At 45.3% G+C, this 12717-nt stretch overlaps 1 protein-coding gene across 4 annotated transcripts in view; it reads right to left on the bottom strand.

Annotated features, from left to right (window-relative positions):
• Positions 1-12717, bottom strand: part of PHYHIPL (phytanoyl-CoA 2-hydroxylase interacting protein like) — a 52071-nt gene that overhangs the window by 24646 nt on the left and 14708 nt on the right. Inside the window, exon 1 of one of the 4 annotated variants that reach the window (XM_048946324.1) lies at positions 7161-7438. The exons of 1 other annotated variant lie outside the window; for it this stretch is intronic. In XM_048946324.1, the coding sequence (XP_048802281.1) occupies positions 7161-7266 (106 nt within the window). In that variant the 5' untranslated portion in view covers positions 7267-7438. Of the gene's footprint in view, positions 1-3385; positions 3509-6383; positions 6537-7160; positions 7439-12717 lie in introns of those variants that run through there. 2 more of the 4 variants (XM_048946326.1, XM_048946325.1) reach the window with 2 other exon arrangements.

Here is a 12717-nt window from a genome sequence, read left to right as displayed (position 1 = left end):
CAAAGAACATAACTTTGAGTTGCAACCTAGCAGTATCAGCTCATAGCACTAGGAGAGGACAGTACTTCTCTATGTGGACTTGGTATAGTTACACACTAAGAATTTCAGCTGACTTACAGAGGATCTAGAAGAGTTTCAATGAACAATAATTAGCTCAACCAGGGGCACAAATAAAAGAGCAGACAAGATTTGGACAGCTAGTTACATACAGTTTGGTCTTTAACAGATAAAACGGTTAATGATCAACCACACAGACTTGCAAAAAGCACTAAAAGGAGATGAGGAAGGAGGAAGAAGGAAGTAAAATGACTCTAAAAATTAAGGAACAGTAAGGAAGGATGAGAATAACTGCATTTCTTGACACAGGAATGTTGAATAGTCAGTTTCCAGCAATGTCCAACTAATTAGTGGCATCATTGCTTATGACAGAAAACAATAGTACAAAATTCTTGCAATAGTGAGGTGAAGTGAAAGATATAAGCAAATCATTAGTTCTCTTCTCTTACATAACTCTAAATGTCATTTATGAGGACTTCCAAATAGCTGCTTGGCCCCATTTAATATTACTCTGTATCCAAACAGTACGGAACCTCATATATGAAAAATTGTGACTCTTACAAGAATGTCAGTGGTAAGTATTTTTCCTTCTAACGCTACGCACAAGATTCTAGTTCCTACCTGAAGCAGCAATATTACTTGTCACAAAATAAAAAGAGTCATCTTTGATCACTTGATGCTCTATCAGTTAAGAAGAAATTTCATAGGAAAAAAATGTATATTGGTTGGCTTCTATATCCTTTAAATTCTAGAAAAATTATGCGTTTTCTATTTCGAAAAGTGTGTGTTTAATTCTCCAAACTGCAGCTGGGGAAAGGAACAATAGTTACAGTAATTATGAACAACGACTCCTGAACTCTGTGTCACAACTGAGTGTCACAGTTACAGGCGTCTCTCTATTATTATCACTTGATATGAAAACATGGGTTATTTATGTCTATGCTCAGAACTCTCAGAGTTAAAAATAAAATAAAACCCAACAACTAACTATGCAAGTAGCACCATGCAGTAGACACTAACAATTAACGTCAAACTTGGACCTCTCAGCTGCCCTTCATGTGAGAGTCTACCTAGAAATTCAGTTGTTTCCTGTCTCTGAGACTTACTGGATAGTGTTTCAGAAACAGCTATGATGCTGCTCCATAATGCTAAGAGATGGATTTGAAGAATGGATTCAGAGGCTAAATGGTGCCACTGTATCCCTTCTGTTCAAAAGGAAAACGTGTACATGACCTAGCCAAGAAAAACTTCTCCCATCTACAAACTATAAAAATATGTTGCAGAACACTCTGGTAATCCAGCATAACAATAAACTTCTGAAATAAATACGAAAACATGAGAGATCCTCAAACAATAGGGAAATCCAGAGACGAAAATAGTTTACATAAGACAGAAATGACATTTATCTTGTAAAACACTAATGTAAGATTTTTAGACTAAACAGTTTTGATGGTCTCAAATGTTTGGATGGGAATGAAACTGATTTATTCAACTGAAACTGGCCAAGACACCAATTCCAGCTGTGATCCTGATAGTTGTATACTGTGTTCACATAGTGGAAACGAACACAGGAAAAAACAACTTTAAAAGCACATTAGGAAGACTGTATAGTTTAAGCCATCAAGAGGGAGAAACATCGGAATGAAACATACTTGAATAACCTTAAATTGGCCCCTTTGTATGTTCAGATTATGACATAGACTTTAATTGCATGATTACATACTATTTTTCTACACAAATTCTGACTCATTCAGCATAATGAATAGTGTGTACTTAATGAACTACTTTTCTTTTATCCGCTATTCACCATTGTTCAGTAGTTCCAGGACTTATTTGCTACACATTATTCAGAGTCTGCTCTGAAGACAAAATTATGAACTTCATTGCCGACATTTCCAATCACCTCATGGGTTTTCCAGGCTACTGTGGTGCTTGGATACTTAACAAATATTCAGTAGTTTATTTTGAAATCATCTCTTGGAGGGGAGGCAATCATATAACTTCCATTTTACACTGAGAAAACTGAGGCACAAAAAGGTTAAGATAAACAAATACTGACTTTCAGTAGCTATTTAAGATGGTTAATATATCCTTTGTTAAAGCATTGAGCACTGTGTTACACATGTTCAAAATCTCACTCACTCATTGAAATTAGCTGCCACTGTGGACTCGCAGTATTCCTGAAAGCCTCATTCCTTGGTATTAGAATCAAGCAAGCAGAAAAGGAGGAACACAACAAGTAACAATCCCCTTTGAAAATTAGGTAGCTCTTGCTCAGTTTCATGCAGAAAGTCTGGAATAGCCTTCAGGACAGAACTAAAATTGCTTTCTCCATTATTTCTTTCCCTACCTTTCAACATGCCACTCAACTCAGCCAGTATCCACTGTATTACATGAAGTATCCTATCACCATGTCAGTTCTGTCTGCAAAGAGGATGACCCATCATGTCTGCAATTTCTTAGGATTTACAGAACATCAGGAAAAAAAAGGAAAAAGAAAGAAGAAAAAACACGTAGAATTCTACCCATAGCTTCACCTCAGTTCTCATACAAGTAACGTATTGGAACACCTAGGTACACAAGCAGCCATCTCTCTGTACCGCTACCGCTACCATCTCAGCTAAAGGGCTGACCACCTGCCATGCCAGACTGTCATCCTTCAAACAAACAAACCCAGAAAAGGGGTGTCATGCTTTGCCAGTAGATTTTAGATATCTTTGCTGGCAAATGAACAAGAACTACAAGGTATGCTGGGATCATGTCTGGCTTTTGAAGATTGCATGCGCTCATATGTATCGACCTTTGTCTATGAAACTGAAGGACAGCTACTTCTATACTGTTTCTTGAGTTTATTTGCATCTGCCCCTCTTCATTGTTCAAGAGTCCTGTTTTTCATTCCTAAGGCTGCCAGGGGAATCCTGGCCTCTTCACTGAGCAAGACCCAGTTACACTTACTTCTAGCCTCTGCTGTCTGTACATCCCTTTCCACATTCTCATACCTTGTTTCTTCTTTGCAGACAGGTCTCCAGGTTTACTTTTCACGGGCTCCCATTTCTAATTCCACTCTCTTTTATCAAACCCATCTAATCTAGGTGAACATCCCCTCATCTTTTTTCCCAACTTTATTTCTCTGTGCATCCCATCAGAATTTGGATTGCCTCCCTTGCTGCTTCATTTTCTTTTCCCATTCTTCATTCAAAGTCATTCTTCCTACCTCTGTTCTCACATTCAATCTAATCCTCACAAACATCTCCACCTCTTCAGTTTTTCCTGCTCTTCCACCCCTGACTAGCCACAGCCTGTCTCTACTAGCTCCAAGGCCATGTACCTTCTGGACCAGTTCTTCTCCCCACTCCAAGCCTCCGAAGTTCCAACACAGTTGTTGAAGATTTGTTACTCTGCTCTTCTTTCTGCACATCCATAGGTGCCTTCTTCTTTCCAGCCACCTCTGCCTACTATAAGAGCAGACGACAGTGGCACTGCTTTCCCTCAGGCAGGACGCCAGCAGCTGAAGAGCAGTATCTGTAGGGGGAGCCCTGCACAACCATAACGTGAAGCTTCACGAAATTCAGATGTTAAAACCTAACACTGTTCTACCAAGTATCTGAAAAGGACTGTTTTTTAAAAGGTTTATAATTTTACGCTGTTATATATATTTCCATAGAACCGGCCTGTTCATGACACAGAAATCATGCATCTACTAAAAGCTTAAAGCCTAGGTGGGGATAATACAAAATTTATGAAATTGTCACCAGAATTTTTAACTCAGCTCATTCTTTCTTGGCCTAAATTCACAGAAACTTGGCTACAACATCTATGTATGGCAAAGGGAAACAACAGAAAAGATGAACTCATCAGAGTTACAAGGAATTAAATGTTAGAGTGTGCAGCAGACATATAAAAAGCTGTACCAGTAAACTCACTGAAAATAAGGAATGATAGATATATTCATAGATCACAAAGCATGCTAAAAGTAAGAGCTAATAACCGGCTTTGTAATGTTGCTTTCTCTTTAAGCCAAACCTTACCAGATGTTTTTATTTAAAGATTTCCAAAAGGCATGTGTTTGTTTCATTTTGTCTGAAATTATTAAGTTTTCTAAATGGTCTGATTCATTATGAGAGGTGGTGGTGCTTGAAAGAACATTGAAACAACCAGAAAAAAATACTATAAAGATATGAATCATAGTATCATTAATTATTTGCTCCAATTCCTGGATTTCTGGCTCCTGCATTTTCCACCACAGGATGCATAACCCCATTTTCCAAGCACAAAATGTTTCAATATTAATTCCCTCATCTTAAAAATACAAGGCAAAATATTTTTGGAATCACAGAATCACAGAATTGTAGGGGTTAGAAGGGACCTCCAGAGATCATCGAGTCCAACCCCCCTGCCAAAGCAGGTTCCCTACACCAGGTCGCACAGGTAGGCATCCAGGCAGGTATTGAACATCTCCAGAGAAGGAGACTCCACCACCTCCCTGGGCAGCCTGTTCCAGTGCTCCGTCACCTCACTGTAAAGAAGTTCTTGTGCACATTCATGCAGAACTTCCTATGCTGCAGCTTATGTCAGTTTCCCCTTGTCCTGTATCCACTCACCACTGAAAAGAGACTCCTCACCACTATGGCTCCCACACCTCAGATATTTATAAAACTAGATCAGGTCCCCTCTCAGTCTCCTTTTCTCAAGGCTGAACAGACCCAGTTCACTCAGCCTTTCTTCATAGGGGAGATGCTCCAGGCCCTTCACCATCTTTGTGGCCTCCGCTGGACTCTTTCCAAGAGATCCCTGTCTTTTTTGTACTGGGGAGCCCAGAACTGGACGCAGTACTCCAGATGAGGCCTTACCAGGGCAGAGTAGAGGGGGAGGATCACCTCCTTTGACCTGCTGGACACACTCTTTTTAATGCACCCCAGAAACATACTGGAGAAACAATGCCTGTAATTCTAACTTAAATGTGCTGTAGAATTTATCATGGTTGAATTTGTAAGGCTATCGTTTTCCTGAATGCCTTCACTGTTATTGCTGGGGAATAAAGGGCATTTTCCAAAGGTTAAAATCTAGCTTATTTTTAATTCACTACAGGTAATATATTAATTCTAATTGCAAAACTTGGACTGGCCTTGGTGATACCAACACACTACCTTGAGAGCTAACTCTTTCACAATTAAGACATCCTAAAATAAATTATGATACAAATGCACTAACTAAACTCACGTGCACAGTTTGGGATCTAAATGGGTTGCATATGAATTTCCATGCTTATCTAGAAAGATTAATGGCCAAACCTTTGCTTGCTTCTTTTTATGATCCCATTTAAGCAATCTTTTTGATACATAAGTGCCACCTGTAGGAAGTACTGAAGTATGCTCAAATACAATTTTGTGCCAAGTAAGGCACCAAGTTGCATATTTTGTATGCCCAATACAGGTTTCTCTTTCAGAAATTCAACCCTGTACTGTAAGAAGCAATGAAGCTGTATGATAGTGGCTTACTTGATGAAGATCAGTTTCTAAAGTCAGAGCTACAGGAATAACACTGCTTTGTAATGCAGTCTATTCAAATGAAAATTCAAATTAAAAATGAAAAACACTACATTGTTTCCACTTGCTGGTCTGTATAACACTATTCCATAGAAATCAAGCAGTGCTTAACTATGCTATGTCAAATTAAATAGTGCCTGCAATGGCTAAAATGGAGTGCTTCACCACAGTCACCTAAGGCAGACAAATACTAAGGAGTGCATAACTTATCTATTTCCATTTCTTTTCAGAATCAGTAAAAATAAGCTAACTTGAAAAAGTGTTCTAGCAAAACAACAGTCTGGCCTCTACCACACCATATACACCATTCAGTTTCTCTGTGTAGCGTGCTAAGCATGAATGGATGGAAGTGCAAATGCTACCTTAGATCCAACGCTGAGAGAATCCAGTAATTTCCAAAGCCACCATAAAAATAATTATGAAAAAGAGTTTCCAATTCCATAGCAATTTCTTTGATATTTCAAGAGAAATGGGGAGCTTAAAAAATTAATTGCTTCAAGTATTAAGCAGACCTTCATCAAAGAAGTAAAGAATTTAAACACAAATAATTTGTTAAAAAAAAAAAAACAAACAGTGATTGAGAAAGCTGGACTGTTGCCATAAACGTTACCTACAACAGTTACATTCCATAAATGTATCACAACAAGGAAATAGTTTCCTCAGTTCAATTATCTCACTCACTGATGAGGTATTTCCATCCCCTAAGATATTTACCAGGTAACACTGTCAAAGCAGATCACATTAAAAAACAAGAAGTTATTTTTGATCACGTAAACATACACAGACGAGAAGAACGGCCCGATACAAGGACAGAAATGATACTCCGCCCTCCTACGGAACAATTTTTCATTGTTCTGAACATCAGTGCCTCCAGTTTAGTCTAGTAGGTCGCTGCTACTTGTGCACGAACGACGCGCGTTCAGCGTCGCCGCTGCGATCGCCCTCGGCCGCTGCCGTGGGCGCGGACGGCGGCTCAGCCCCGCGCACAGCGGCCCGCTCCGTGCCCGCCCCCGACGGCGCCCGCCGCGGCGGTGCTGTCCGCGGTGCTGAACCCTCCGCGGCCCCGCTCCGCGCCCAGCAGCGCCAGCGCCGGCAACAAGTTTCGCCACCGGCGCGCGGCCCTTGGCGGACGCGCCAGCTCGTGCCGGGCTCGGGCACCGCCGTACGGCACAAAGCAGCTCGGGGCTCGCGGCCGACAGAACCGCGACGCGGCCGCCGCTCCGCCTCCGGGTGCGGGCTGCGCGCTCCGGCCCCGCTGCCGGTCCCGGCGGGGCGGCACGGGCCGCGCCGTGCCGCAGCTCCCCGCCAGTACAGCCGCACTGCCGCACCGGGGGGGCTCCGGGGCGCGGCGGCGCTCCCTCCGCTCCCTCCCGCAAGGCGCAGCCTTCAGTCCGCCTTTTGTTCTCGGCGCGGGAGGGCGGCGGGCGGGAGGGCGCGGGGACATCCCCCGGCAGCCGGGCTAACAAAGGGCCGCACGCAGAGGCGATTAACTCGCCTTACGTCCGCCGGGGCAGCCGCGGCGCGCGCCCGGGAATTACCGCGCCGAGCCGCACTCACCGTCCCTCTCGCAGAGCTGGATCGCCTCCAGGCTCAGGTTCTTGATCACCTCCTCGCAGGGGCTCGTGGGGCTGCCCACGGCGTGCGCCAGGCGCGGAGCCTCCATCGCGCCCCTCGCCGCTCCCTGCTGTGGGGCTGGGGCTGGAGCTCGGGCGGTGCAGAGCCGCGGCCGCGCTTCCCGGCGCCGCCCGGCTGGCTGGGCTCGGCGGAGGCGGGCGGCAGCGGATTTGTCGCCGCGGCGGGCTGGGGAGGGGGCAGCAGAGAGGCGCGCTCCTCGCACCCCGGGCGCCGCGTTTAAAGGGGCCGCCGCCGCCGAGGCGCGACGGCAGCTCGGCCGGCTCCCCTCCCCCACGCCCTTACGTAACGCCGGCGGAGCGGCCCCGCGCCTTCCCGCTCGCTCCCCGCCGGCTCCTCGCGGCCCCGCGGCGGGGACCGCTACCGACGGCCGCGGCCGCGCGTGCCCCGGGGGCCCCTCGGGAGGACTCCGCTGCGCTCCCTCAGGCTCCCCGCTGCCGCCTGAGGCTCCCGTCTCGAGGGTGCCTGCAAGCAGGGAGGCACTGGAGTGCGGGGACAAGTGCCCGCGGTCGCTGGCTTCCCGCGGGGAGCGCTCGGGGAGCACGTGGCGCCCAGCATGGCGCGGAACTGCAATGCTGTGTGCAGTGCTTTGAGCCTTCGGTTACACAAGGAGCTGGAGAAAGAAATGTTGGCCATTGCTAAACCGAGAAGGAGATACGTGTCAGGACAGGGTGCAGGAATTAGTCATTCCTGCCTGCCTGCCCTGCACGCGTTCCTCCTGCACTCAGTGCAGAAATTACCAGAGAGCACCGACACCATCGCTGCCAACACCAACACCATTTCCATCAGCATGACTCCTAACAATGCTATCCCTATCAACAGCACCCCCACTGACCATCCCCACGCCAACCCTGCCCAGCCTTTTGCATGAAGCTCGATTCATTCCTATCAGGGAGAAGCAATTCCATCTCAGCTAACAGCTTCTGCAACAAGAACTGGGCTCGAAAGGAGAAAATTTAATTGGAGAGCAATGATAGAAGAACCCCAAACTGCCGGTGCGCTGCACAGCACACATCTATGACGGCCCTGCTCCCTCCCCATAGGCCTTGGTGGAGATGAAGGCCAGGCCCTTGGCAGCACAGCGTGCTTTCCACGAGAGTCAGCTCTGGGATGGAGCACGGCTGGATAGCCTGTGTCCAGAGAAGCCAGTGTAAGCCTGTATCCTGCCTTGCAGTGCACTAAACAGTCCCAGCCCATCAACTGCTGTTTCACAAAGTCACATTTGGCTCCATGCAGCCACTGATAAACTGCAGCCACTGGCAGCACACAGAGTAGTGTCTGTGAGTCCCTGCTGTGAACCTGAGCTACTCCTGGTCTGCACCTGCTTGGTGGTGCCAGGAGAAGCCCAGTGTTTTTTCTGCTCCAAAATGACAGCAAGCTCCACGCATGCCTAAATGATGGTCACAGAGGTGGATTTCTACCCGAATGCAGGATCATCCTGTTCTTGATAAAGGATCCTAGGGACACTAATCTGAGGAAATGAGCTCTGGTATTACTGTGCACAAAGCCACAGCCACGAGCTGCTGTCTGAGAGAAAGGAGTAGAATGGAGCCCTGGCTGGCTCGGCATTTTCAGAGGTCTGTGGTGCAGGATAGGGAGAAGTGTGACACTGAGTGCCCTTCTTGAACTGCCTGCACTTTGCTCCCTCCCTGCACTTTGCTCCTTCCCTGCCTTGCTCACCTTCCATTTGTTCCCCCTCTTTGTCTCTCTCCTGTTTTTTCATCTCAGATGAAAATGTGTACAGGAGTGTCAGGCAGGGGAAAAATGGAGTGAGTGGGAAGGAAACCTGATGGAAAATGAAAGGAAAGCAGTAACAGACAGGGAAGGAGTGTGAGTCAATGGGGAGGTGGGAAGGGAGAGGAATGTATGAATGAACACACAGACAGAATGAGGACAAACGGAGAATACGAGAGAGGAGAAATGGAAGTGGGTGAGACTGCATTCATCAGGTTTAATTCTGGCTCTGACAAGCATTCATTCCCTGCACAGAAGCAAACCCTTCCTACTCAGTGCTGCGAACATTCTTAGCACACCGTCATTCCTCCATAAGGCTGGGTAATTTCTGTTTGATGACTGAAGGTGTGTTTAGTCTCTCGGCACTATGTTTCACGTTCGCTCCTTTCCACAACAATGTCAGATGTTGCAGCAGCTCACAGAGCCGCGTTACTTATTTGCCAAAACACTGCATAAAGCCTTTCTAAACCAGACATCATTGCTGAATATTGAGACAATTTGCTTTTTTAATATTATTATTCTCTCTGCCTCTGTTTTGTACATTCTTCTTTCCCCTACTTTTTATTTTGTGCTACTGAGGTTGAGTTTTTAAGAACTGGTGGATTTTGCATAGGTCTTTGGAAGCAGACAGCCTTAGGAGTGTTTCCATTCCTCCAAGGCCTCTCATTTCTCAGCTGCCTCTTGGCAATAATCACTGGTTGAGCTGCATCTATTCACTTCCCCAGACCACAAGACTCTTTTTTCTGAAGAAAAAACCAGTTAATCTACAAACAGTGGCAGACTTCTGTGGAATGGTGCCGCAGAGAAACCTATTCCACAGCTCTGCCCTTCTACAGCACAAAATGAGCCAGACCTGCCTGTGACAGCATTTTGCAGAGTCACTCCTCCGACACGCTTCCTCCAGCCAACAGCTTTTCCCATCACCTGGGCTACACAGAGACACTTCTTATAGCTCAAATTGCTCACAGACTTCATTCCATTTACTGTACTGGAATCACTCGGTGATACCGTAGATATTTCAGTCTCAAAGCACACGGAACTATGCCTGTGGTCCTCTTACCTGAAAGAGCTATACTCTGGCTGTCTCCTGAATGAGGAATAGTGCTATCTGAGGGACAGGTTGTGTCTGTGCTCAGGGATGACAGAGCCTCAGCTATAATCAAAAAGTTTATTCTGAGATGGATTATCCTTGATGGTGTTTAGCAAAAATGTCACATACCACAAATATGGGTCAACATTATATAATGGGAAGGCTGCCAATGGCAGCAGAATATTAGAGACAACAGCGTCATGTGTCTAGAACTGCAAATGCTTACGATTTACCACAGCAGCAACCTTTAGCACATTCAGCAGTAGATAAATAGGGTATTACCAGTTTCTGTAGCTCAACAAGAGTGTATCTATCTGTCATCACAGCAGACTCGTGCAAGCAGAGAGCAGCAGCATTTTCTAACACATTACACCTATCGGGAACACGAGCAGTGGCACACACCCTGTGCCTGGCCAGGTGCAACAGCATTGGCACAAAGGTCTCATTGCAGGGCTGCCATGTACAGCAGACAGGCAGAGCCATCCCCTGCAGAACCACACGGCTTCTTCTCTAGAAGCCACCACCTACTACAAGTTCAGTCCTGCCACTGTTATTTAGCACCCCATTTGGGGAAAGCTGCCCCAAAGCAGCATGGAGCAGTAAGGCAACCGCATTGTTCTTATTTGAAAACACTTTCACAGTTCACACTAGCAGGATTTTATTCGCGAGTTGAAAAAGAAACCTCCTTTCTCAGACTTCAGCAACAGTTCCAGCTATTCCTTCCCATTTGGGAATAAAGAAGACTTATGTCATTGCTCAATGGGCTGTGGAAACAGAAGGCAGAAAGGCTACAGACATGGCTTTCAGAAAAGGAAAACAAGGGAGAAAAAAAACCGCCTTTTTTTCTATTAACATGTCACCTTTGAGAAAAAAACATTAAAGGACAGAAATATAGAAGGGTCAAAAATACCATCCAGTATTTTGGATCAGTCCTAAAAGGAACATTGACTAAACTTAGCAATTAACTCCTGAAGTTTCTTGGAGAAAATACTCTATGGTTTCACAGTCATTGTCTTTAGAGGACACTGCAGTAGAAAGACACATACTTGTAAAGGATTGTGTGCAAGATATTCTTGAAACACCACAGGACTGAAGAAAATCCTCACAGTAATGACAGGAAGACAAAAAAAAAAAAAAAAAAAAAAAAAAAAAAAAAAAAAAAAGATTTAAGACCCTCCAGTGAAAGCCACGACTGTGCACAGTTAATGCGCAGTGTGACACAGCTTCCTTTTCTACACTGAGAAAGACATTGATGTATGACAATTTGGCACACTAGGCTCAGAATCTCGCTGGGAATTTCTTTGCTTTTTCTCAGACAGCATAGCAAGGGCCCCCTCAAACACTCAGACAGGGAGGGTGATGGCAACAGACACCCTTTTTTATCTGGGAAAATCCAAGGCAAGCAGCAGAGAGCTCCTGAGCGAGCCTTCCTCCCTCTCCCCCATCTCTGCAGGGTGAGCAGTGCAGCCAGGCACCCTCATGACAGGCTGCAAGCCCTCTTGCAAGGGATCTGCTGCTTTCTTCCCTGATGGTGCTAGAGATGCTGGGAAGCCCTCATAATTTCTGGGAACTCTCCGGTGAGATAAATACAATAGCTCATACAGCTCCAAATGTCTCTCCTCTCTTAGGAAGGCTTCACTGCATTCAGTTCATGCATTCAGGCTATTCTTGCAAGGCTCTAAAGCATATTACAGAACATCAAAGACAAAATTCTGAGGTAATCTTGTGACTTCTGGTGCCATGGGGCACACTCAGGAACCTAGTTTTTTGTATAGCAGGGATGGAATAGAATATGTATGGGGAAAAGCTAGTCTGCTACGCAGGCAAAAAGCCCATCAATGAGAGAATGAGGCAACTCTGGGGATATGCAAGAGAGGGTCACAAAATTAGCACAAACAGGGCAAACAAAGTTTGACTGTTTTCCCAGTCTCCCAGGACAAGTATCAGACAGTGTCAAATGCACTTAAAAGCAACCAGCTCCAAAACAAACACAAGGAGGTGGCACTCGTTAGACTTGTAGAACTGCTTGCCAAAGGAGAATGTCAGTGTTAAAGTTTATCTCAGTTCAAGGAGAGGCTGAAAAGAAATCCTTTGGAACTACTAAAAGCACAAGTGATTCAAGGTCCCTAAGCTGAAAACAATTAGAGGCTGGGGAAGCATTACTGAGGAGTATATATGCATGCTTATCTTGCTCCTCATCTTCTCTCATCATCCGTGTACAACCATTGCAGAAGATGGACTTGCTGAATGTTTAGTCTGACCCAGCACATCAAGGAACTGCCCTGCTATCTGCCCCTTTATTCCCTGTTCCCCACCTCATCCCCATCCATAATAAACACTTCAAAGAATGCCACTCTCCAGCTGTACCATCTGGATTTGCAACTCCCAACTTACTCTGACCAACATAAACAGTTAAAAGAAAACATTCCTCTCAGACTAATGGAAAAATACCAAGCAAACTATCATTTTATTAATGATATTTACGGCGCTTTCTGAATTTCAGTTTTCACATCTGCTTTATAAAGCCCAAATAAGCATTTAGAAAAGACAGACTATGTCATAGATAACTGTGATGTGTTTCTGGTTTCATAACATTTATTTATTGCCTAATGAGCATCAAGTACTGTTAATGTTTGGCCATTATCATTTATTTATTTG

This window comes from Lagopus muta, chromosome 5 (genome assembly GCF_023343835.1).
Source record: "Lagopus muta isolate bLagMut1 chromosome 5, bLagMut1 primary, whole genome shotgun sequence".
NCBI lineage: Eukaryota > Metazoa > Chordata > Aves > Galliformes > Phasianidae > Lagopus > Lagopus muta.
The sequence above is the reverse complement of the archived record's forward strand: the minus strand, read 5'-3'. Positions and strand labels throughout refer to the sequence as shown.